The following is a 22,714-nucleotide window of genomic DNA, read 5'->3' on the forward strand; positions in this document are numbered from 1 at the left end:
CAACCCAGAGCGGAAGTGCACAAATGTACCGATAGTGCCACAGACATGGCACAAGGACCGAAGAATCTGCTACAAGAACAAGTTTTTACTAAAAATATTTATTAATAAAAATCATCGTGTAAATCCCCCTAATGCGACGCTCGTGCCTTTAACCTGCGCACCTCTGGCACGATCTCATCCAGTTGGTCAATTTCTGAAACAAAAAAAAATATAAAATGGCACACCACTTACTTTTTCTTTGGGTGCATTCAACTCCTCCAGTTACTTCCAAGCCAATCTTCATACTCAATTTCCCATAGGGAGGAAGCACACCAAAAACTTTGGCATTGCCTTTAAATCATTCATTTCAGCAGAAAATAGCACTATTTTCTGCTAAAATAAATTATTTAAAGGCAATGCGCATCACAGTGGGGGGGTCGGAGGGGGCCCTGGACAGTAGTCCCGGTGGGCCCCCCAGTCTGACCCTGAATGTAGCCCTTATCTGCTTAATCCTTTTTAAACGTTTCATCACAGAAGGTGGATAAATCTTTCCCCCTAACCTATGACTGGTGTAGTTATTGAGCTGCTGCTCTGGGGGGGGGGGTAATAAAGTCAAGGACCACACCCCATAGAACTAGTGAGTTTCTTTCTACTTCCCTTACTGGTAAATAACCATACACAGCGCACTAGGACTACCCGTTGGGCACAGTGCTACTCCCTCATGCCCATACTGTTTGCCTGCTACAGATATGAGATTGAGGCTATGGCCCAACTCTATGGCCGCACCTCCCCCCATCCCGCTTGGGAGCGTATATACTGTGGTGCCACAATTAGAAGAAAAGTCAAGTGAAGCCCCACATTTACACAAGAGAATAACCAGAGACCAGACTTACCCAGGAGGTTAAGCAGGGCTTTTATTAATCCTTCAAATGCTGGAAAGAACTCCTCATGCTCCTGGATTTTGTTAATGACACTGTAAAGGAAAAGACATTGGGGTGCTCACAGTCTGGTCATAAGGCGGCACCTCCCTCCCCCCCCCCCACCAGATTTTCATATGGAATTTTTTATATTGATTTATGGGACACTCTCTGATCCCTCATCACACAATGTGGTGTATAGATGGGGCTGCCACTGTCTTTCTACATAAAGTGAAAAATAACTGCATCACAGCATGTGTTGGTAAAGCTAGAATTTCTTACCTGGAAATTGCAGTTCCTTCAGGTCCCCTTAGGCAGCACACTACAAGAGATAGCCCCTCCTCCAAGGACAGGAAAAAACCCCTTTAAATACGCCTTCCCTCCCCCACATCCCTCAGTGTTTATTAAAAAGATCAAGACACCAAGGGCTGCTACATCAACAAACAGAATTTTATCAGGGAGGGAATTATGTGCTGCCTAAGGGGACCTGAAGCAACTGCAATTTCCAGGTAAAAAAATCTAGCTTTCCTTCAAGTCCCCAGGCAGCACACTACAAGAGATATTAAAGAGATATTTAGGGAGGGCCTCATAAACCTGTTTGTAACACTTTCTCACCAAAAACAGCCTCCCTTGAATACATCAAGTCCATAATGCCTTGTGAATTTATGCAAGGATGCTGCTTACATAACCTGCTCTGCCCAAGATGTTGAATGAGTGGTGATTTTTATCAGAAACCTACCAGCAAGCTCATAAACAAGTGACTGTCTGCTTAAGCCATCTTGTAAATGTAGGTTTGGATGCTACCAAACCCTTGGTCTGACCTTAGGAAAAAACCTTGGACTGAAGTAGGAAACTTCAGCAACTCTCTTATCCGGAAAGAAAGAACTGAAGATAAGGTTCCTCAATGGATAGACTTTGCAATTCACCCACTCTGTTGAAGTGAGTTCCACCAACATACATTAACTGTTTTGAGAGTAATCAGCTTAATTAGAATTAGCTTTAAGTGGTTCAAATGAAACTTCCAACAAAGATGTAAAGAATAAACTCAGATCCCAAGGAGGACATCTCTTACTGTAAGTTGAAGCTTGTTAGTTGATTTAATGAAGCATCTGACCAATCTGTTTCACCCAGAGAAAACCCTCTCATTGTTCCAACAGCTGCCGCCTGAACTCATAGAGTAGTGGGTCTAAGTCCATGTGACACCATTGGTCAAATTATTCCAATTTTGTGGAAGGTAGCTGAAAAATGGTCAATGGATCAGAATAACCCAAAGGAAAATCTTTTTCAAATTCTAGGATAACGTTTTGAAATCCCTGATGTCTATTACTTCTGGTGATAAAACTTGATGAGTCAATAACTGCCATTCAGGATCCAGGCTGAGAGGGCACATCTGCTGAGATCTGGGAAATAAATGGGACCCTGATGAAGAAGAGTCCTGCTGGACCCTAAGCGTATTGACCCTTTCTCTGCCGCGTGTGTTAGGCGAGAATGCATGCTCCTCTGGGCCAGTAAGGCACTATCATTATGACCCTGGCTCTGTCCAGTCTGCGGAGAAACTCTTACTCACTGAGAGACTATTCTCCTGGCAGGACTTGTTTTCGAATCTGCGTGGAGGTTGACTGAGCCTTGATGTATACCGCTTGCAGTGCCTGCAGATGATTTTTGCCCCATGCATAATTGATACATCTGCCATTTTAATGCCGCGAGTACCCCCTTGTCTGTTTATATGAGACATCTGTAATGTTGTCAGACTGGACTTTCTTTGTCGCTCCCTTCATCTGGTGAGCCATTGCTGTGAGAGCTCTCCAAATAGCCTGATGCTCCTGGTGACTGGAGGAGAGTGCTGCTTCCTTCTGTGACCAAGTACCGTGCCAGGTACCCTGCTCCAGAGTTGCTTCCCACCCCTGCCTGCTGGCATTCGTGGAAAGGACCAGCCAGTGGATTAACCAGGGAGCTCCCTGGGATCTGCCCACATGCTGAGGTATTGTTATAGGGTTGTCCAGAGAGCTCTCTGAACTGTCCCAGACTCCCAGGATGGCTAGACTTTAATTGCAGCTCCCTTCATCTGGTAAGCCGTTGCTCTGAGGGCTCTCCAAATAGCCAGATGCTACCGGTGATTGGAGGAGATTGCTGCTTCTTGCTGTGACCAAGTACCTTGCTAGGTACTCTACTCCAGAGCTTCTCTCCAACCCTGCCTGCTGGCATTCGTGGAAAGGACCAGCCAGTGGCTTAACCAGGGAGCTCCCTGGGATTTGTCCACATGCTGAGGTACTGTTAAAGGGTTATCCACAGTGCTCTGTGAACCATCTCAGACTGTCATGATTGTCCTCTGGAGTGGTCTCATGTGAGCTCTGGCCCACAGAACAGCCTCTAGTAAGATGTCACGCTCTCCAGAGCAGAAATAGCTTTCCTGATCGACTCGCCTCTGCGGAGGGAGGTTCAACAGGGTTCTTCAGATTGACAATCTTCAGTGAAGGAAAACGTGTGAGACCTTGGGCTGAGTCCAGAAGAACTAACAGTTTCTGTTGCATAGGAACAAGATTTGATTTTCTTTCATTGAAGCAGAAGGTCACGAGAGGAGGCTTTATTAGCCAATCGTCCAGATACAGAACAATCCCCAGATAAGCTACATCCACCAGAGATTTGGTGAAGATTCAAGGAGACAACGACAGGACGAAAGCAGGGCCGCAAACCAACATATTCTGGACTTATCCTTGACTGCAACTCTTAGCAGATGCTGATGACCCCACCAGATGTGGAAATGGAGATAGGCGTCTTGCTGCAGAGAGTAGTCGCCTTGAACTTGAAAACCAATATTGCTGATCTCACTCCATTTATCTTAACAATATCTTATCTTTTAACTTTTAAGGAAGTCAGATTGATCACCATCCGAAATCCGCCTGAGCGATTGGGTCCCAAAACTAAGAGCAACTCTTCTCCCTATTCCTTTGGATGAACTGGAACTAAAATTTGGGAAGAACAACTCTCTGCTTCCTTCTGGAACATGTTCTCTTCACAAAGTCCCTGGGAAGTCTGGTACAAGAAATCAAGGATTGGGACTTGAGGCCAACACTTTTATTCTGAGTATTAGACCTAAGTAATAGCATATTTTGGGTGTTAGTATGGATGGTGATGACAATTCTAGGCCATGCTGGATGGGTACCCCAACAACTCTGCCTCCAGCTTCAGGTGTGTGCTAATGTGCGCTATAGAGGGTGCGCAGGGAAACACTTGCCGGATTAGGGGTAGGCTGCATATGAGGCACTTGCCTGGCACCCCTAAGCTTTGCGCCCTAGGCACGTGCCTCTTATGTCCACCCCCAGTCCCGGCCCTGGGTGACAACTTTCAGCTGATGACAGGAATATGTCAGGAAGCACAAGTATAAGGACCTGAATATTTGTTATACAAGGATAAAGTGCCACATTAGATGTCTGGACTATCTATTTGTGCAACCCATTGATAGAGCTGTGTGGATAAGCAGGTCACAGAGGATAAGCTAAACTGGTTGCTATTCAGCCACACAGCAGAAAACCCTCTCTAGCATGTGCATAATCAATTTGCTGTGCATTAAATATATTCCCCCTCTCAAAGGAGTGAGAAGTTATTAGTCTGGGCTTAGAGAAGGGCATTACAGCTGAAAAGAGGCCTGTTATGTGTCTGATTTAGATGCTGGCAGAAATATTTCTCATGATACCTTGACCTGTTTTATTAACTATTACAAGCCTGTATCATGACACCAAATATATGATGTGATCCATGGGGGAAACAAGCATAAAAGGAATTAAGAACTTAATCACTCTGAGAGGTGTGTAGTCTAAACCAACACCTCCATATGTTGCCTAATTAACCTTCACTCCAGAACTGCAGTGAATGAGAGCGCTACTGACTTAATTAATAATCATGTGCTAGCACCTTTCTAAGTTCTAACACATACTATTGAACTATAACTCACAACTCTTGTTTGAAGCCGTCTATATTACAGATAAGCATGAAAGAAGGTTCCTTTACTGCATGTTGTTGAAATATAACTCAGAAGGAGAGTAATGTTGTTAGCATTGCCTCTCAAATTGTGTGAAAGATAATGGCTGCATAGCAGGAACTTAATTATAATAAGACATAAGGAAGAACTCATGAGATGTGTTGGGAACACTGTGTTTTGGATTAATGAAGATTACATATTGGGATGATACATATTACATGTATATTTTGCACAATAAGGGACACAATACAAGGATTCCAACTTGTAGTGTTGGTATTAGTGTGCCCCCACAATACACCTGTTCCATATTTAAACATTCTGCAAGTCTATAATGTATTGTATAATCCACTGGGAGACAAGACACCCCTCCCCCCCCCCCAGTAACCAGGACATGGGGCTCTGCTTGTCTACCTCGCGGCTGCGAGTGTAACCGCATGGACTCACCGCACAGAGGATTGGACTCCAGAGACCTGCAGCTGCAAGCCCCCCGTGACATCACGGACGTCCTCCTAACCCTGCTCCTGCAAGTAATCCGAGCACCAGCCTCTTCCACCCTGCTGGGCAGAAGTACCTACCTGCATTTTTCCAGGCACCTCGTCCTTGGAGGACAGGAAAAAACACTGAGGGATGTGGGGGAGGGAAGGCGTATTTAAAGGTTTTTTTTCCTGTCCTTGGAGGAGGGGCTATCTCTTGTAGTGTGCTGCCTGGGGACTTGAAGGAAATAATCTTACACTCCATTATACTGGCACTGTGATTGCAGGTGCCATTCTATACTATCCTCTCACAAGTATGTAATTAGGCACAGTCTCTCACAGAACAATGTGGAAATCTCATACCTGTCAATGTCCAAAGTGCCGAGGATTTGCTGCAGCTTCTGACTGTCTACTTCTTCTAGGTCTCTGCACAAACGCCACACAGCATTAACTACTGCACTGGAGGAGGCAACGCCACCTTTAGGGAAAAGTAATACGAGGTCAGCCATACACAGCAATGTCAAATAAGAATCACACATGGGCACATCCAGCCTGTGATATAGATAATCACATTGGTCAATTACCAGCCAGTGTGCAGGAGGTGAATGGCAGTGGCAAGAAGCCTTTGCCATACTTGTGCCAAAAATATTATTTTTGGTTTTGTATCAAGAGAAAACTGGATGTCTTACTATGAAAACTGAATTTTCTGCAGCGAACAATAATAAACAGGATCACATTGGGCACTTCTGTGCGCAGTTATAAATATAATTACCGATCCCCAGGAGGCAGCACAGGCTCTTCATCATGTTGCTCAGTTCCCCCAGTTTGCTGTACACTTCATTCATACGTGGGTAAACTCCGCCCAGGGAGGGCACATCAAACAGCTTCTGAAAATGCGAGACCAGTGCCAACAGTGTGTGTGGGGAGAGACTGGCTGGGTCCTGCTGGGAAAGAAACATGCAGAACTGAACTCAGGACTGGTGGAAAAGAGATACCCCTATCAGCACATGAAGGGCTTCTTTCCCAATGTCTAACCTGCTTTCGGCTCTCCACATCCTCGATCATGGAATCCAGCAGAAGCTGCAGATCTTCCACTCTGACACTGTCAGGGCCCTCTGGCACCATGCTGGGCTGCCCGTAGGGCAAGATCTTCTCACCAAGCTTTTTGAGAGACCTGTGCAGTCCCTGCCAGTATGCAGATAGTCACACACACACACACATTATATATTATAATACACACAGTAATAACGCAGTACCAATACACAGCTGGTTCTGTGGGCATATAACCTTACCTTAAGGGACAGCAGCTGCCCCGCCCACATCTCTATGGTTGGCAGCAGATGCAAAAAGTCCAACTCATTCTTGGAATCGATAGTGTTACTCCCAAGACCTCGTGAACTGGCCTTAAACAGGAGCTGAGGGGCCCGAGGGCTGCTGAGTACTGAGCCGATCCCACTCAGGATCTGGAGAGAGGAGAATGAGAGTCAGTGATTTAACTTGGAGACTAATTCCATTCAGAGAGCAATGCAGCCCAACCTTCATTCGCCTATGACAGTAGAGGTTCGGTTTAGCAACAAGAGGGTCAAGGTGGTTCAGGAAATCACGACGCCCCTGACATTTCGCACTTACCTTGTGCAGCTTGGAGCACGTATCTGCCTCACGTACTTTAGAAAGAGAGACGGGAATCAGGTCCTTCAGATCGCAGATGCCGAGCTCCCTGCAAACTTCCTGATGGAAAGTTGAAAATGTAAAATGATAAACTTGCGGCCCTCCAGCATCTCTTGTGGTTGCAGCTATACAGGGAGAGGGTCCATTGGCTTATTACCATTATAATCACATTTAAGAAGCCATATTTACACAAGGGATATACTCATTACCAGGGACAATCACTCATAAACATAGAATAACGTCAGGGATGGCACATGTGCAGCTGATTTCAGAAATTTACGATACGAGGTGCAGTAAGGACCTCCCTGGTGATGATTTTAGACTTAAAATGCTAACTGCTGGGCCCATACCTGGAGGTACCGCCTGCAGTCGTCTGTTGGAAGCTGATCGATGTCTTCTACTCGGGTGCTCTGATGCAAAGGTGCTTTGTTTTCATTCTTCTCTCGCATTATCCCACGGAAACTACAGCACAGAGACACCAGCAATGTACAACAAACCCAACAGCGCCTGCCTTTCTGGGTGGCATTAACCAAACACTGCATGATTTTCTGGGTATCTCCAATAGATCCACACTTTATTTACTAGCTGGAACAATTCTGTGTGCAAAAGCCGCAGTGTTCCCCCATATTGTTTGTAAATTTAATATGGGGTCTGTATGAGACAGAAAGCAGGTAAAATTAGATTAGCTCCAGCCACAGCCATCTGCAAGGTGTGTGTGTTCTCCTTGTGTCCGTGTGGGTTTTCTTACGGAAACTCCAGTTTTCTCTGACACTCCACAACATACAAGAAGGATAATTGGCTCCTGATGGAATTGACACTGTGTGTTACTGTGATAGGGTCCTTAGATTGTAAGTTCCACTGGGGCAGGAATGTGAATGGCACTATATAAATAAAAGGATAATGACAGTAACAGGAAGTATGACGCACCTGATGTTGTTCTGACGGAGGAGTTTTTCCATTTTCCGGACGTGCTGTTTGTAAAGTTTGAGCTCCCTGACAGTCGGTCTGTAAGTGCCAGAGATGAAGAGGGGCAGGTGAATGACATGAGCTTTGAGCCCATCCAATACTACCAGACAGAGAGCTTTAGCCTGTTTCTCTAAAGGTGTTACTGAACTACAACCCCCCCATAACCAGTACATCAGTGTGCACTCCCCACATAATCTATATCCCCATGATCACCTGCCCTCCAACTCCTGCTGCATCTGTGAATTCTCTCGAACAAGCTGCTCCTTTTTCTCTTTTGCATCTCTCATTTGTTCCTGATATGACTGGACAGAATGAAATAGCAATTAATTGTTTTTGGGATTGTCTACGTTAGCCCCTCCCCCAACCCTTATACCAACAATCCCACCTGTCTCCCCTACTTAAAAATTCTTCTGCACAGACTGACCTTCAGCAAAGCTCTGTAGTTGGGGGTTGTATCCAGATTTAAGGACTCCTCAGAGTATTTTCTCTCCCTGACAGACAGTTCCACATCAGCCACCTTATATCTCCTTTAAAAATAAATACACATGGACATGTGACTCCCTGGTGTCCCTAAATCCGTAAAACACATCAGCAAAGCGCAAAAGCCGGGAATCCACTACTGTAGGTTACATATTCACTGACCATGGCAAGAACAGGAATCAGGAAAGGCCCCACTGAATATGTCCTCCCATGATGCTGTGTGGATCTTGTTTTTAGCTTTATAGTAACAGCCTTGGGTGCCAGTTACTGTGGTGGGGCAAAAGAATACCCCAGTTTGACCATGAACAGGTCCTCCTTCTCATTGTATGGGTACATACAACAAGCTGCCACAAGATGGCAGGAACATTCTCCATACGGATAATCAAGTTATTTGATAATTAGAAGAGGACATGCAGAATGCACCCCCAAGCATGGTGTTAAAAGAACAGCAAAGCCAAAAAATTAAAGTGTTTTAAAGGAATGACAATATAATTTGTTGTTGCCCTGAACTGGTGAAACTGGTATGTTTGCTTCAATCAACTGTAGTTTATATAAACAAGCTGCTGTGTAGCTATGGGGGCAGCCATACAAGAGAATCCAATATTGTGCGCACTTTTACGGATCAGCAGACAGCGGTGGTTTTAAAAAGCTTTATTTCCCCAACAGATCACCTCTTTTTAAAAACCACCGCCTTTTAAAACCACTGCTGTCTGCGGATCCGTGAAAGTGCGTGCAATATTGGATTCTATTGACTGTTGTGTCTCCCAAAGCTGCGGGTTCAGGTTGCTGCACCTGGGCCAGGGACTTCAAGCAGTGAGTGACCTGCATATATTGAATGCCTGAACATAAATTGAATAAGCGAAAGGTCCGGGGCATTTGCACCTGGGTCCACCCAGTTACAGGGTGAGCGGTGGCAACAATTAGCCCAATTAAATTAACTTCACAGAAGGGGGAATAGAGTTTGAGCGCAAACTATTTTTTTGTTGTATGGTTTATGTGGCAGCCATTCAAGCACAGGATAAACAGTAGATAACAGATAAGTTCTGAAGAATCCAGTTGTAAACTACAGAGCTTATCTGTTATCTGCTGTGTATCCTGTGCTTTATCTCTTTTTTCAGCTTTGAATGGCTGCCCCCATGGCTAAACAGCAGCTTGTTTATATAATCTAAAGTATCGTTTCTGAAGCAAACACAACAGGGCAGGACAACAGTACACTATATTTTAATCACTCTAAAACACTTAAATTTTTTTGGTGTTACTGTTCCTTTAATAGGAAGGAATCCAAAAGATCCACTCACTTCAGCTCTTTCTGCAGTTGGGTCACCTGTCCCTCATATCCACCAATGATATCCAGAATCCTGCAATGTAATGCAAAACAATTAACATCAGCCCAACAGAGCAATGGGCAGGACAATCACCAGAGCAATTGGGTATCTGGAGTCAGATTAGCCAAAAAGTTTCTTAAAATGTTCAGACTCCTAATAATTTTAAATACAAGCACTTAAAATAATGCTTTAAGATTAAGATTTAAGAGCTTCTTCTGAGAACAATACTTTAGTTAATGTTGGATTGTATTTAACAGCTATTCTACAGCAATATGCCAAGTTCAATTAATATATAAGTTGTTTTAGGTTTTCCAATTGTTTTTGCTTTATGTAGCGTTTGATTTTTTTTAGAATTACTAAAGGATGTGTTTTATTTTTTTAGCTTTGGCAGTGTTAGAATGCCTTGTATGTTGTGTACTTAAAGGGGTTGTTCACCTTCAAACGACTAGTTGCTTTCATATAGATCACCAGAAATAACGACTTTATTCCAATTACTTTCTATTTTCTACGTGTCACAGTTTTTCTAATGTTGAAGTGTAAAGTGTCATTTTTCACCTTCTAAAGCAGCTCTGGGAGGGGGTCACCAACCCTGTAAACTGTCCTTAACTGATACATTTAGTGGATACATTTCTTATCTTTATCTCTGCTGAGCAGAATCTATGGGTTTCATTACAGGCAGCTGTTAGAATTGATACAATAGTTGCTAATACTCCAGAGATGCTGCTGAAAAATGTATCAACTAAATGTTGCAAGATTTTAACAGTTTGACTCTGCACCAGAATTACTGAGCTGTCAGACAGACTGGAACACCAGAGAATGGGACATTAAACTTTAAAATTAGATTTTGGAAAAAATAAATAATGGAATGTACATGAAAAAAGTTTTTCTTTCTGGGAAACAAATCTGAAAACAACTCAGATTTCCTAGCTGTGTGTGAATGTGTTCCTTGGAGGGTGTGTGGATGTTTGTACCCATAGACATCTCTGTGCAGTTGAGATTTGCAGTGTTTCACATGAGTTGAATATCACAGGGTCCCTTGGGGGTATAATGGTTTATATAGACTAAACACAGATTGTTATATATATTATTATTATTATTATTATTATAATATACATCAATGTCAGGATATCAGTCAGACAGACAGCTGACCCCCACCACTAACACTTTAGCCACTCACTGCTGATCTGTTCCATTATTGTCTCTGGGGAGGCGGCTCAGGAGCTGCAGAAAGACTTTCCTCTGTGAGGCGACTCTCTTCTCCTCCACAGTCTGCGCCTGGGAGAGCTGCTTTTTCAGCTGCACAACCTTCTCCTCCAGTTCCCTCATCTTCTCCTGCTGTTTCTGGCACTGCTCCTAGAACAGGGCAGAAGAATCTCATTCACTGTAGGAAGGTGATCTGCCCACTGTAAGCGGGTAAGACATGGCACACAGGGACAGCAAGAAAGAGAGTTTGCACACAGGCACAGGAGAGGGCCACAGGTATGGTGGGTAGGTCACAGATACACCTATACAGCACCCACTTATTATCTTCCTTACGTTGGCTACTTGCTTCTCCTTCAGAAGGTCCTTCACTTGGTTCTGCTGCTGTCGAGTCTTAGAGATAAAATCATCCTCTAGATCCCGGATTTTGGCTTTAACATTGTCCAGTATCTTCTGTAAGTCACTGGCTCTGTGCTCCTGGCGGGCAGCTCGGCCCTGCTGCTGTTGAACATCCTCTCTGCACAAACACAAGGGATTCAAATAACTGCGCCATGTCTCAGTGCGCAGCCCCTAATGGCATTTCCTCAGTACTGCTGATTCCACCACTAACCATGTGCTCTTAGTCATGGCTCCACCCCCTGCATCACCTCCCATGTTCCCAACTTGGAACACTTCTCCCTAATGTGACCCCTCGTTTCTACTCCATACATTGTACCTGCACTGTATTTATAATCAAAAGGCAGGTAACACCAAACAACTGAAATGCCCGTGTGCCTTTACACATAATGCACAAGAATAATTAGCAGAATGTTCTCTACTTACTTGAGTTGGTTATTGGACTGAATGAGGCCGTGAATCAAATTCTGCCGTCTCTCTGTGTCTTGTATCAGGGACTTGAATGCAGAGGCCACAGCCTGGGAAGCCTGATGGTCCAACAGAACCGTCCCTGCAGAGAATGGGAATATCAGCTATAATGTGCTACATTTACCTTGGTATTTGTGAGACTCATTTATAAACACTGGGCAAATTTAAACGTGGGCAGTAACCCATGGCAATCAAATGGTTGCTTTAATTAACTGTTCAACCTGCAGCTGGCAGACAGGTTGCTATAGATTACTATCCATGTGAAAGTGCCCAGTGTTTGCCCGTTAGTCTCAGGGTCTTCTTTGCAGTCCCCAGATATTTCTCCTACGTGCCTGCTCCACACTCAGTATTCCTGTAGCTGGATGTGTATGCTGTAACCCCCCCCACTTCAGATTCCTCCTATCAAATTTAAAGGTACTCCTGCTCCAACTTGACACCACAAAATGCCCTGTTCTGCCCTGATGCACCAGAGTCCTATATTAAACCAAGTGGATAACCCTTTTGCCCTGGAACCTCAGCTGGAACTGACAAATAAAAAGGTCCCTCTTGGAACCATTGCCCCCCCCCCCAGCTGCAGGACTTAATTACCTCTCACCTGAGAGATTGGCCTTATCTTGGGCTTTGGATACACTGACAGGGCTGCAGCCATGACGTTTCAGAAGTCTGTTAATGTTCTCCCACTCGGCCAGCACCTCCTGCAACAACACAGCCCATGTAAAGAGATTCGACAATCACAATGGATTAGAGATTCCAAACACCGTACAACCCAAGTCCTTCAAGCACCTGAGCCCGACATGCACCAACAAAACAGAGGAAGCAAACATCTATCTAGATTAATAAAGTAATGGTTAAGGATTTACCTTGAATGGTTCTTCCTTTGCAGCTGAAGGAAAAGAAAAGCAGATCAGATGATTCCCTATCACTGGCTTAAAATAAGAAACAATAACTTTATGGCAGAGATTTTGGCTTGTCTCCTCCTGTGTGTGAGTGTACAGCAGCCCTGTGTGATACTCCTGTTTACACAAACTTTGTAGCTCTATAAATGGCGACTATATAAAGTGATGCTTCATTGCTGCTGGTTGCTTGCTTAGGCCCCTAGAATTTATATTGCAGGACGGTGGAGACTTGGAGAAAGGCTGCAGTGAAAATGCACCTAAAAGTAAAGGGTTAAACTGAGCTGAAAATGCTTATGGCTATCCTCTTGGAGCCCTGGGATCAGACTGATGTGTCGTTACAGAGTGTAACATTTTTGAGAGCAGCATTTCCTATATTTGTAGCCCTGTTCTCCTCACAGACCCTCTCCACCAATCCCTGTTTCTCAAAGGGGAGCAGTGGGTTGTGTCCTATCAGTACTCCCCCATATACACACAGTAGGATGTGGGTGGGGCAATTACAGCTCTGCCCTCACACAGGGGAAGACATACTTCTTGTTTTGGGGGGCTGAATTTCAAGCAAGCCACCACCCCTATAGTGATGTAATGTTGTGAGGGCAGAGTAGAGGACTTTAGGTTGGGTTGGGAAGTAGCAGGTTACAGTGGGGTTAGGCTGAAGACACACAGAGCTACTTGTCATGGTTACAAAATAGACAAAAGTGATAATTGACTTTGCTAAGACACTAGAGGTATAGGAACCCTTATCCGGAAACCTGATATCCAGAAAGCTCCGAATTATGGAATGGCTGTCTCCCATAGACTCCATTTTATCCAAATAATCCAAATTTTTAAAAATGATTTCCCTTTTCTCTGTAATAATAAAACAGTAGCTTGTACTTCCAAACTAAGATATAATTAATCCTTATTGGAAGCAAAACCAGCCTATTGGGTTTATTTAATGTTTAAATTAATTTCTAGTAGACTTAAGGCATGAAGACCCAAATTACGGAAAGATCCTTTATCCGGAAAACCCCAGGTACCGAGCATTCTGGATAAAATGTCCCATACCTGTACATGCAATTCTCAGTATTGTCTATGGTAGGGTATTTTGTAGCCACAACAAGTAGCCATGTAGTGTCTTAGCTAAGCCAATTATAACTATTGTCTATTTTGTAGCCATGACAAGTAGCTGTTACTAGTAACTCTGTATGACTTTAACCTTATAGAGTGGGGTCGGGTAGACATTCTACAGTGCCAGTATGTCTCCTGCTCAGCCTGACACAGGACCCCCCAAAGGTGCAATGGTGGGCTGCTGCTAGTGATGATGTGGGGGGAAATGTAACATTTCAAGGCACATTTCTTCCATTTCAGAGGTGCAATGGCAAATCCCTGCTGTGGTTTAACACATTGCCCTGCAGAAAAGCATTGGAGTTGTATTGTTACACAAGGACTCACATGGCAGCTGCTCTGACATCTCCCCTTCTTCTGCGTCCCAGCACCTCAGCCACCTAATGCAGGGAACAAAGACTGCCATTAAACAATGGTACCCGCACCTTCCTTCCTATCAGCTGATCTTTCCCCAAGGTACCCCAGCACCATGTTACCCCTTTCTCACTAGAATGGTATATCCCAGGGAACCCCTGCACTCTGTTACCCTTTACCCACCAGAATGGTATATCCCAGTAGACCCCAAGCACTGTGTCACTGTCACTCCTTTCTTACGAGAATTGTTTGAGTATGGAGTATCCAGGGGTATCTTCCTTCCTTCTGTAAAGTGAAGACGATACCAACCATTCTTTCTAAAGGATTCCCCTCATAATCCTTTTACCCCCCGAATGGTACGAGCCAGAATGCACTCACCAAGCACTGTAAGACAATGGCCACCAGAATGCTCTCACCACCCACTATAAAACAATGACCACGGCCTGGAGCCTCCCGTATTGCGACAGGTGGTACAATCTTCTTCCTTGTGGAAATACGATAGAGGAAAACAAGTCACGGTAGGTAGGGGAGTACTGACGGTTGTCTGCAAATTCAAGTAAGGCGCCCAAACTCCCTCCGAGCTTCCGTCCGTTACCACGGCTACGCTATTTGCATCAGTGCCCTGCCCTACGGGGCGGGACGTATTTTAGAGCGTGGGGTTGATTGGAATGTGTCGAACAGTTCCTCCCTCTTTCTGACGCGTTTACGCATCTCAGGCAAACTCTACTTAATCCGAATTTGCTAGCAGAACACGAGCAGCCAATGACAGGTGATCTGAACCTAATCCCAGCCTCCTACCCATTCTACTTTCTCATAAACCGGGTATTTCTGTCCTGTATCGGGTATATAATACCTATCAGTCTTTCCTGTACCTAGCGGCACTATCCTGAGTCTTTTATTGTTCCTGGCGCGTGTAGTCGTTGCCAATAAGTTCTATGTGTATTACAGGGCAGTGCCAGGTATTTCTATTCTGTAACAGGCAAATTGCTGCAACCCAGAGTAAAGTGTAACTGGTGCTGTCCAATCCTGACTAACGAATGGAACAGTTCTTGCCACGCCCCAAGTCTGTCAGTGAACTTGTGCTCTCCAAATTGTTAGCCCGCCCCCGACCCGCCCATCTGTCAATTTGACTCCGCCCTAACCTACTAGAGCTGTCTCTCGGCGCTGTTGCCCGGCCCACTGCATGTCTTCCCCGAGAGCGGCTCCCATAATCCATCTGGTTTCCGGGCTCCTCATTGGCTGAAACTGGACCTGAGGGAACAGCAGGTTAGTGTGTCACCTGGAGACCTCGGCGTGTGGAGGGAGAAGCCAGCGAGAACGGTACTCAGGGAGGGAATGGGGAATGGCTTGGATTGTTCAGGGCTGCAGGTCTGTATTTGCAATATTGCAATGGGGCAGGATTCCCACCCTGTGCTGGACTACAACTCCCAGCAGCTTCTGTCGGCTTCCCATAGGAATCGCAGGGAACCCGAGTCGAGGATCTTCCAGGGTAGACGTGCTCTGGGAAGGGAACAGAAAGCGGCCTGGGGTCGGGAAAACAAGGGGGAGGCCTGGGGTCCGACGATGAGACAGAACAGGGTTCAGAAAGGAGATGTTGATGCCTCGGTGGGAGGAGTTCTTATAATCCCACTGCATTCCTTATCCCGGTTATTCTATTCTTGTCAACAGAGCTTGCACTTCACTACATTATAACTCTATGTTTCCTAGTGTTCCATGTGATGTGTGCCCCTGAGTGTGAGTGTCTCCTTGTGCTGTGTGTTTATGTGTGAGTGCTCCCTGGACTTTGTGTGTAGGTGAGTGTGTGCTCCCCGAGTGAGTGAGTGTGGGGAAGTGGGAATGGAGTAAAAGGTACAAAGTTTCCTACAGGTCTGTTAATCCATAGCAACCAATCAACAGGCAGCAGTTTCCTGTCACCTGTTCCAATGACAGCATGTGATTGGATGCTGCCGGTCAGTAGGAAACTTTGTCCTGATTATCACATTCCCCCATATCTGTGTCCTGTCAGCTTCCCATCAGCACTCACTCTTGGGCCCTTCCTTTGTCTCAGCTTCAGGGCCCCTAATCTCTTATCAGCACACATAGAAGTGAGTGATTAGGCAAATGGCTGTGCTATAAATGAAACAAAGAAACATTTATCTCACAACTCCAGGCATCTCTCTTTGTGGCTCTTTGCTCTGTTCATTGTCTGTGGGACAGGAGCTGTGATGCTTTTTGCTCACCGGCAGATACTGCAGTGACCATAAGGTACTGGGGCAATTACTGTCCTATCTGTGACCCCTTGAGTGTGCTGGGCATCCCTTTTTTCTTAACCTTGGGCGTTTAGATTGTGATGGACAACAACTCTCAGCACCCTTCAATATATAATCAAGTGTTAAACCTTTCTTTGATTTAAAGTTCAGTGATGTGTAGGGGCCCGAGGTTAAGTGGTAGGGCATTAATATAACTTAAAGAATGTCCCAGTGCAAAGCACCTTGCATTGGAATGTGACACTGATTCCTTGCCTCCTATCTCCTGATACAGACATGCCGAGCCCTGCGACTGCAAGTGCCAAACCTGCTGAGAATGGAAGCCAGAAGAAGAGGAGGGGCCCTGGGGCCTTGGCAACCGCTTATCTGGTCATTTACAATGTTGTCATGACAGCAGGGTAAGTTGGAAGGGTGGAAATTAACTTACATAAAGGCCTTTCTGGGAGTTACAGGAAGTTATTTCTGAAAGTGGGACAGGGCTGCATCACCTGGAAATTCACCCCAAACATAATGACACTTTGCAATTGGTCACCTTTTAACTACATGTGCCTTTGTGGCTCTGAGTGTGAGGTTGACTTTAGCAACAACGAATATGTCTGAGAGTCACATGGAATAGGAGAGACCTGGGGTAGGGCGAGAGAAATAACAAATAGGTACAGTTTCCCATTGCTGACTAATTATTCATAATGTTAATGAGAACAGAAGAGGGTTGGAGCAAGCTTGCAGGGAGTTTCTTCCCTACCGTCAAAGAGACATCCCCAGATTCTGCCTATTCCTGTCTCTGTTTCCCCGTGCAGGTGGCTAGTTATAGCAGTTGGGCTGGTGCGCACCTACCTTACCAAGGGCAGTTATCACAATCTCTACTACTCCATAGAGCGGCCTCTCAAGTTCTTCCAGACCGGAGCTTTACTAGAGGTACCCAGGGATACTCTGGGGTGGGGGTATTCTGTGGGAGTTGGGTGAGGGAAGTGGTTATAAGGGTTTTTTTTAAAAAAATATCTGTATGGTATGTTGCTTGTCTTATAGGGGGAATACTGCATAGAGCAGCACAGGTACCATATAATTATGGTCACTGGGGTGGGACCATGAATAGATTCCCTAAGCCAAGGCAAGCAACATAGCTGTTCCCCTTGGGTAAACTATATAGCAGCTCATGCCCATTTGTATAGGCAAAGGGCGGTGGAAATAGCACAGCAGGATTTGGAATTTGCTGTTAGAGGCCTTAATACTTGCTGCATTTATTTTCTTCTTGTTTCAGATTGGTCACTGTGCAGTGGGTAAGTGCATATACTACACATCCTGAATACAGTTTAGCTCTCCTGATCCGAAATCCCAGTCAGAGCTAATCCACCACCACGTGAGAGAGTAACTATTCCCCCTCAGATGTCCATAAGGACCGTGGCTGCTAATGCCTGACACCCGCTGCTGGAAAACTTGTCAGGGTCAAATTACATCCACAGTTACTATGAACATTTGGGGAAAAAGGTGAAGCCATTTCTGGGCACCCAGGTGATCCAGTGCTGGGCAATAGTTTTGAACAATGTTGTTATTTCAACCAGTTGGCTCCCAATAAATCAGTGCTGAGCCCCAGCATGAGCAGAATTTCAAAAAAGAAAACTCCTGCAAGTATTGTTTCATGTGCTTAAGAGTCATTGGCCCCTTTGCATTGCCCTATATGTGTAGGTAAGTGGTTGGGTCCAACTAATCCTTCCATATTTGACCAGCACTGGGACAATCTGCCATGAAGCCTCTGATGTACCATGTGACACAGAATGGCCTTTATTAACCCTTCCACATCCTCTTGTGTATATTGTATGTATCCTCTATCCTGTTATAATTCTCTAATTGCCATTATCCCTCAAAGGTCAGTTTAGTTACCGGCTGAGGTTTCTCTCCCTCAGGAATTGTGCCTTCATCTGTGGTGCTGACTGCTTTCCAGGTGATGTCGAGGGTTTTCCTGACGTGGGCAGTGACGCACAGTGTGAGAGAGGTGGGTGCTGTTCTAGTATCATGAGTATGATTTCTATTAAAGGCCAAATAAACCTCATGTGGTATTGACTTGTGACTTTGGTTTTAGGTGCAGAATGAAGACTCTGTGTTGCTGTTTGTTGTCGCCTGGACAATCACAGAGATTATCAGATATTCCTTCTATACCTTCAGCCTCCTCAACCACCTGCCTTATATCATCAAGTGGGCCAGGTAGGTGGCCATGCCATGCCATACCATGTAACACATCACTTGGAACCCTGACAAGGCAACTTGTGTTTTCATTCCAAGTGAAAGTGGTTATACTGTGTGTTGTTTGGGATCTGTGCAACTTTGTACACTTTTTTTAATTTAACCATTTCCCCATAGCCCTTTTCCCAGCACCACTTACACGGGCCTTCTAACCTGATCAGATGGACACATATTGCTGGTCTCTGTACTGTTCCCACTATCTGATCATTCAATTGAGTGGGCAATGGATCCAGGCTGAACATGAAGCCCAGACATGCATTCTCCGATCCCAAGGGTTGTATGTGTCCCCAGCCTCTGTAGATTCCCAGAATGTATTTAGTGCAGAGGCACATGGGGCCTGGGCTGCTATCTTTGCACAGGGAACACTCTACTTGGCACAGCCTGTCGTGTTTGATTTGAACCATGCCGTAGCTATTTGGCAATACCCAAGCCTGGCCTGGGATTCAGAATAGACACTGGTATTTCAAGTACACAGTGCCCCACACACTCCTTTACCAACAAGTAGTGACTGTCTATGGCATCTTACTGTAGCCCCTCTGGCATTTGCCAGAATCTGCAAATTGCCAGTCTGTGCCCAGCCTGGATGCCTGATGTGAGTATAAGTAGCACTGGCCCACCTTATTTCTCCTCTTATCTGGAAGAGCTCAAGTGAAAATGTACTAGGGAAGATGGGAGCTCCCAAAGTAATCCAAAGTCTAATTAGTGGAACAGACCAGGTAAACACAGAACTTTGCTGCAAAAATCCACGTGACAAAGGGCATTTCTGCTCGAAACATGTAGTGTCATTAAAAGGATTTTTGCAGCAAAGTTCTGCATTTACTTGTTCTGTTCCACTAATTAGACTTTGAATTGATTGCCAGTACCGAGGACAGGGTACAGGAACTGAACATAAAGGTTATAAAAATTGACGGGAGAAACACCACATCCAGTGGAAACAAGGAAGCTTCTAAGCTCCCAATGTGATTACATGATTGGTTGTTTCCCTTTCTTACCTCTTTGCCCCCCCCCCACAGGTACACACTGTTTATTGTTCTCTACCCCATGGGGGTAACAGGGGAGCTGCTGACCATCTACGCTGCACTACCAACAGTGAAGAAGACGGGTCTTTACTCCATTAGCCTTCCCAACAAATACAACTTCTCCTTTGATTACTACACCTTCCTCATCCTCGTCATGGTCTCCTACATTCCCAGTGAGTAGTCTGGCTGCTAATGGCAACCTGTAGGCGGGGAGCATGTTGGTCCTGTGGGGAGGGGCAATTTGTAGCACTCACAGATATTAGACTGACCAGGATTTCCTGCCTTTGCAGAATATAAAGTGTCTCTGATAGGGAAGCACCCCAAACACATTTAATACATTTGTATTATATTCATTCTAGACACCTTTTCCACTGTTTCTTCCAATGTCTGGTTGTTGGGGCCAGTGACCCTAGCAACAGAGCACACTGATTGGGAGGTTGTGGCACTAGCTTGCTTCTCTTGTCACTAATGTAGTTTGTGTTTCTCCAGTCTTTCCCCAGCTCTATTTCCACATGTTCCACCAGAGAAGAAAAGTCATTGTGGCGGAGCACAAGAAATCAGATTAATCTGCAGCCTAGAACCTGCTCCCCCCCCCCCCATACACACACATACATCTTTTTTCAGCTCCCAATTTGTTCTCTTTTTCCCTCTGACCTTCAGAGACTCAAATGCTGCAATCAGTGAGTGGCCGGTGCCACACGAGAGTAAGTGGATCAGGTAATGCTGGTGCAGGAATGGACTATACTGGTTCTCTCACAGCATGCACATTGGACAGACCCTGCTCCTTCTCTGAGCTCTTGGCTCCTTCTGCCTTTTGTACCCGTCAGTGTTTTGCACCCAGCATTGAGTGGCTGAACTCTGGCTACTCTGTACAACCTCAATGCGAAGCTTGTGTGGGGTCTGGGGCATGGGGACCTTGGGTTGTGCCCCTTGTGATTGCCATGGGGGTTTAATACAACAGTGGCTCCTCCCTCTATAAGAGACATGAGATTGGGCAAAAGGCTGCAGCTGGTACTGCATGTGCATTAACCCTGCCTGGGAGGTAGGTCATGCAATGAGTGCTGTGCTCGTATACCTTTAACTTTTTAATGGTCCGCGTCATTGAGAGAAATGGTGATTAAACCAGGTTCCTGGTTCTCAGTCTCTGCAGCCAGTTGTATGAGTCCTTCAGCCCATGTCTGGCCCAGGGTTTAGAGGGGAACTGGCACTGTAATACAAACACCCTAAACTGTCTTTAGTAAATGTATATTATTGGTCCCAGTGCTCAGCAGCAGGATAAATGTTAGACCGTGTCCGTACACAAACAGTTAGGACTACATGGCTTAATTAAAAGAACAGAAACATCAAAGGAATTCAAATATAATGTACTGTTGCCCTCCACTGGTAAAGTGATTGGCTGAGTACAGAAGAACATGGCGGCTTCACTTGTCTCTATAGTAACATCACTGGAACTCACTGTGCCTGATCCCTCAGTAACACTGCTCATGGCGGGATCCTTTATATACTTATTAATACTCTTATGCTCTGACGTACCTCACTTACCTAGTGTGACCTGCATGGGTTGGCACCTTCAGGTACTCTTTCTCTGGGCCCATTCAACGTGCTGATTCGATAAGCAGAGGTTTGTTCTTTTGCTCTGTGCATGGTTTGATACTGGCAGTAACAGCATGTGTCTTATCTGCCCACGTCTCCTATCATTAATGTTTATATCCCCCCTCCCCATGTATGGGCCGGTCTTCTTATTATTGAAGGGAACCAGTCACCCCAAAATTGCCCCCCCACCAGATGTGCAAACTAATAGAGCCTGCACTCTAGATGGGGGAAATATTTTTTTTAGATGCCCCTCTTATATGACATAAACATGGGTTGGCCTAAGTCACACCTGTACTCTATTGGCTGCTAAATGGATTTATACTGAGCCACTCTTCATTGTAATTTCATTAAAATGTCGGTTATGGGCAGAAAGAGCAGTTTGCACTTGTTTCCACCAGGAATGGGACCACCCATGAGTTTCTCAGGTTATTATAACATCATTTTTATGTGGGCTGGAAATATGTGGTTTTGGTTACTATGTCCCACTATTTAAAATGCTGGCAGGGCCCCTCTTTATACGAAGAAAAATCTAATGAAGAATCTGCTGTTTGTGCATGTGGCCTAATTAACATAATGAATTGATATTTCAGTTACTAATTGGGTTCTGTCCCTATTTGTGTTTGATGGGAACAAATTGCTTGTGTTCATGCATCTCTCAGAATGGCTTGTAAAGGGCAAATAAAGGATTTTATGAGTAGAACACACAGTGACTGTCTCTTTAATGGGGCCTGTCCATGTGGTGGTTGATTAGTGTTCATAAATGTGTTAATGTGCATAAATCATGTATTCTATTTACGTACAATTATCCCACTTACAGACAGACATATACAGCATGTGGACCACCCTTGTATCAAACAGGCTGTATATGGGGGTGGCCCTCCAGCTGTGCTTGCACATGGCCTGAGCATGTCAGAGGCTACAGTTTCTACATCCCTATTCTCAATAAACATTTTCACCAGCTCCAGGGCAGTCTGCAATACAAAGTGGCCTATTGAGTGTATAAAATGGCACAGCTATCAGCTGATTGGTGGTACTGGGCCTGTATCAGTAAATAATAAATGGACTATTTAGAGTTGGAGATGTAATAACGTTAGACATAGTTGCAGTACCACTTCTTAGGTGTTAGGCTAATATTTGTAGGCTAATATTTTTCATAGTGCTGCAGTAGAACAACGCCACCTTTTCCAGATAAAAGATGTTCCATTGAATGATTTTGCAATTAAATATCTCCCAGACATGACACTGACCTTTGTGTAACCAGCTGGGGATGAATTTTGGGGCAGCTCCTATAACTCCCTTGGGATGTTTCTAACCTGGGGTGTCCAAAGCCCTGTAACTACCCTTCAGCCATTCCTTTCTCTGTTAATATGAAGCTGAATATAAGCTAGAACTTGCTCCGTCATACAGTGAGTG

General features: G+C 45.0%; 2 protein-coding genes across 5 annotated transcripts; one reads left to right on the top strand and one right to left on the bottom strand.

Moving 5' to 3' along the window:
- Window positions 1-82: 82 nt before the first annotated feature.
- Window positions 83-14,779, bottom strand: cep70.L (centrosomal protein 70kDa L homeolog; the record flags this gene model as incomplete). Its single annotated transcript, NM_001095745.1, is given in 19 exon segments — window positions 83-193; window positions 873-952; window positions 5,712-5,826; window positions 6,121-6,289; window positions 6,384-6,533; window positions 6,641-6,811; window positions 6,978-7,076; window positions 7,367-7,478; window positions 7,944-8,021; window positions 8,196-8,284; window positions 8,407-8,509; window positions 9,761-9,820; window positions 10,965-11,140; window positions 11,324-11,504; window positions 11,810-11,933; window positions 12,447-12,546; window positions 12,712-12,734; window positions 14,179-14,231; window positions 14,584-14,779. Coding segments are annotated over 18 exon segments (1,914 nt in total). The 3' UTR covers window positions 83-128.
- Window positions 14,780-14,876: 97 nt separating this feature from the next.
- hacd2.L (3-hydroxyacyl-CoA dehydratase 2 L homeolog) lies at window positions 14,877-22,001 on the top strand. Of its 4 annotated transcripts, none has more exons than XM_041575671.1 (8): window positions 14,877-14,974; window positions 16,726-16,849; window positions 17,249-17,366; window positions 17,710-17,728; window positions 18,353-18,441; window positions 18,529-18,650; window positions 19,703-19,881; window positions 20,198-22,001. In XM_041575671.1, exons 1-8 carry the CDS (start codon window positions 14,968-14,970, stop codon window positions 20,272-20,274), a joined length of 735 nt encoding a protein of 244 aa, XP_041431605.1. In that variant the 5' UTR covers window positions 14,877-14,967; the 3' UTR covers window positions 20,275-22,001.
- Window positions 22,002-22,714: the final 713 nt, after the last annotated feature.

Source organism: Xenopus laevis, chromosome 9_10L (assembly GCF_017654675.1).
Source record: "Xenopus laevis strain J_2021 chromosome 9_10L, Xenopus_laevis_v10.1, whole genome shotgun sequence".
In the NCBI taxonomy this organism is placed as follows: domain Eukaryota; kingdom Metazoa; phylum Chordata; class Amphibia; order Anura; family Pipidae; genus Xenopus; species Xenopus laevis.

Excerpts from the sequence above, each read along its gene's own strand:
- hacd2.L (XM_041575671.1), top strand. Across the intron at positions 16,850-17,248 it reads AATGTTGTCATGACAGCAGG|GTGGCTAGTTATAGCAGTTG; the intron begins GTAAGTTGGAAG and ends TTCCCCGTGCAG. Across the intron at positions 18,442-18,528 it reads TGACGCACAGTGTGAGAGAG|GTGCAGAATGAAGACTCTGT; the intron begins GTGGGTGCTGTT and ends CTTTGGTTTTAG.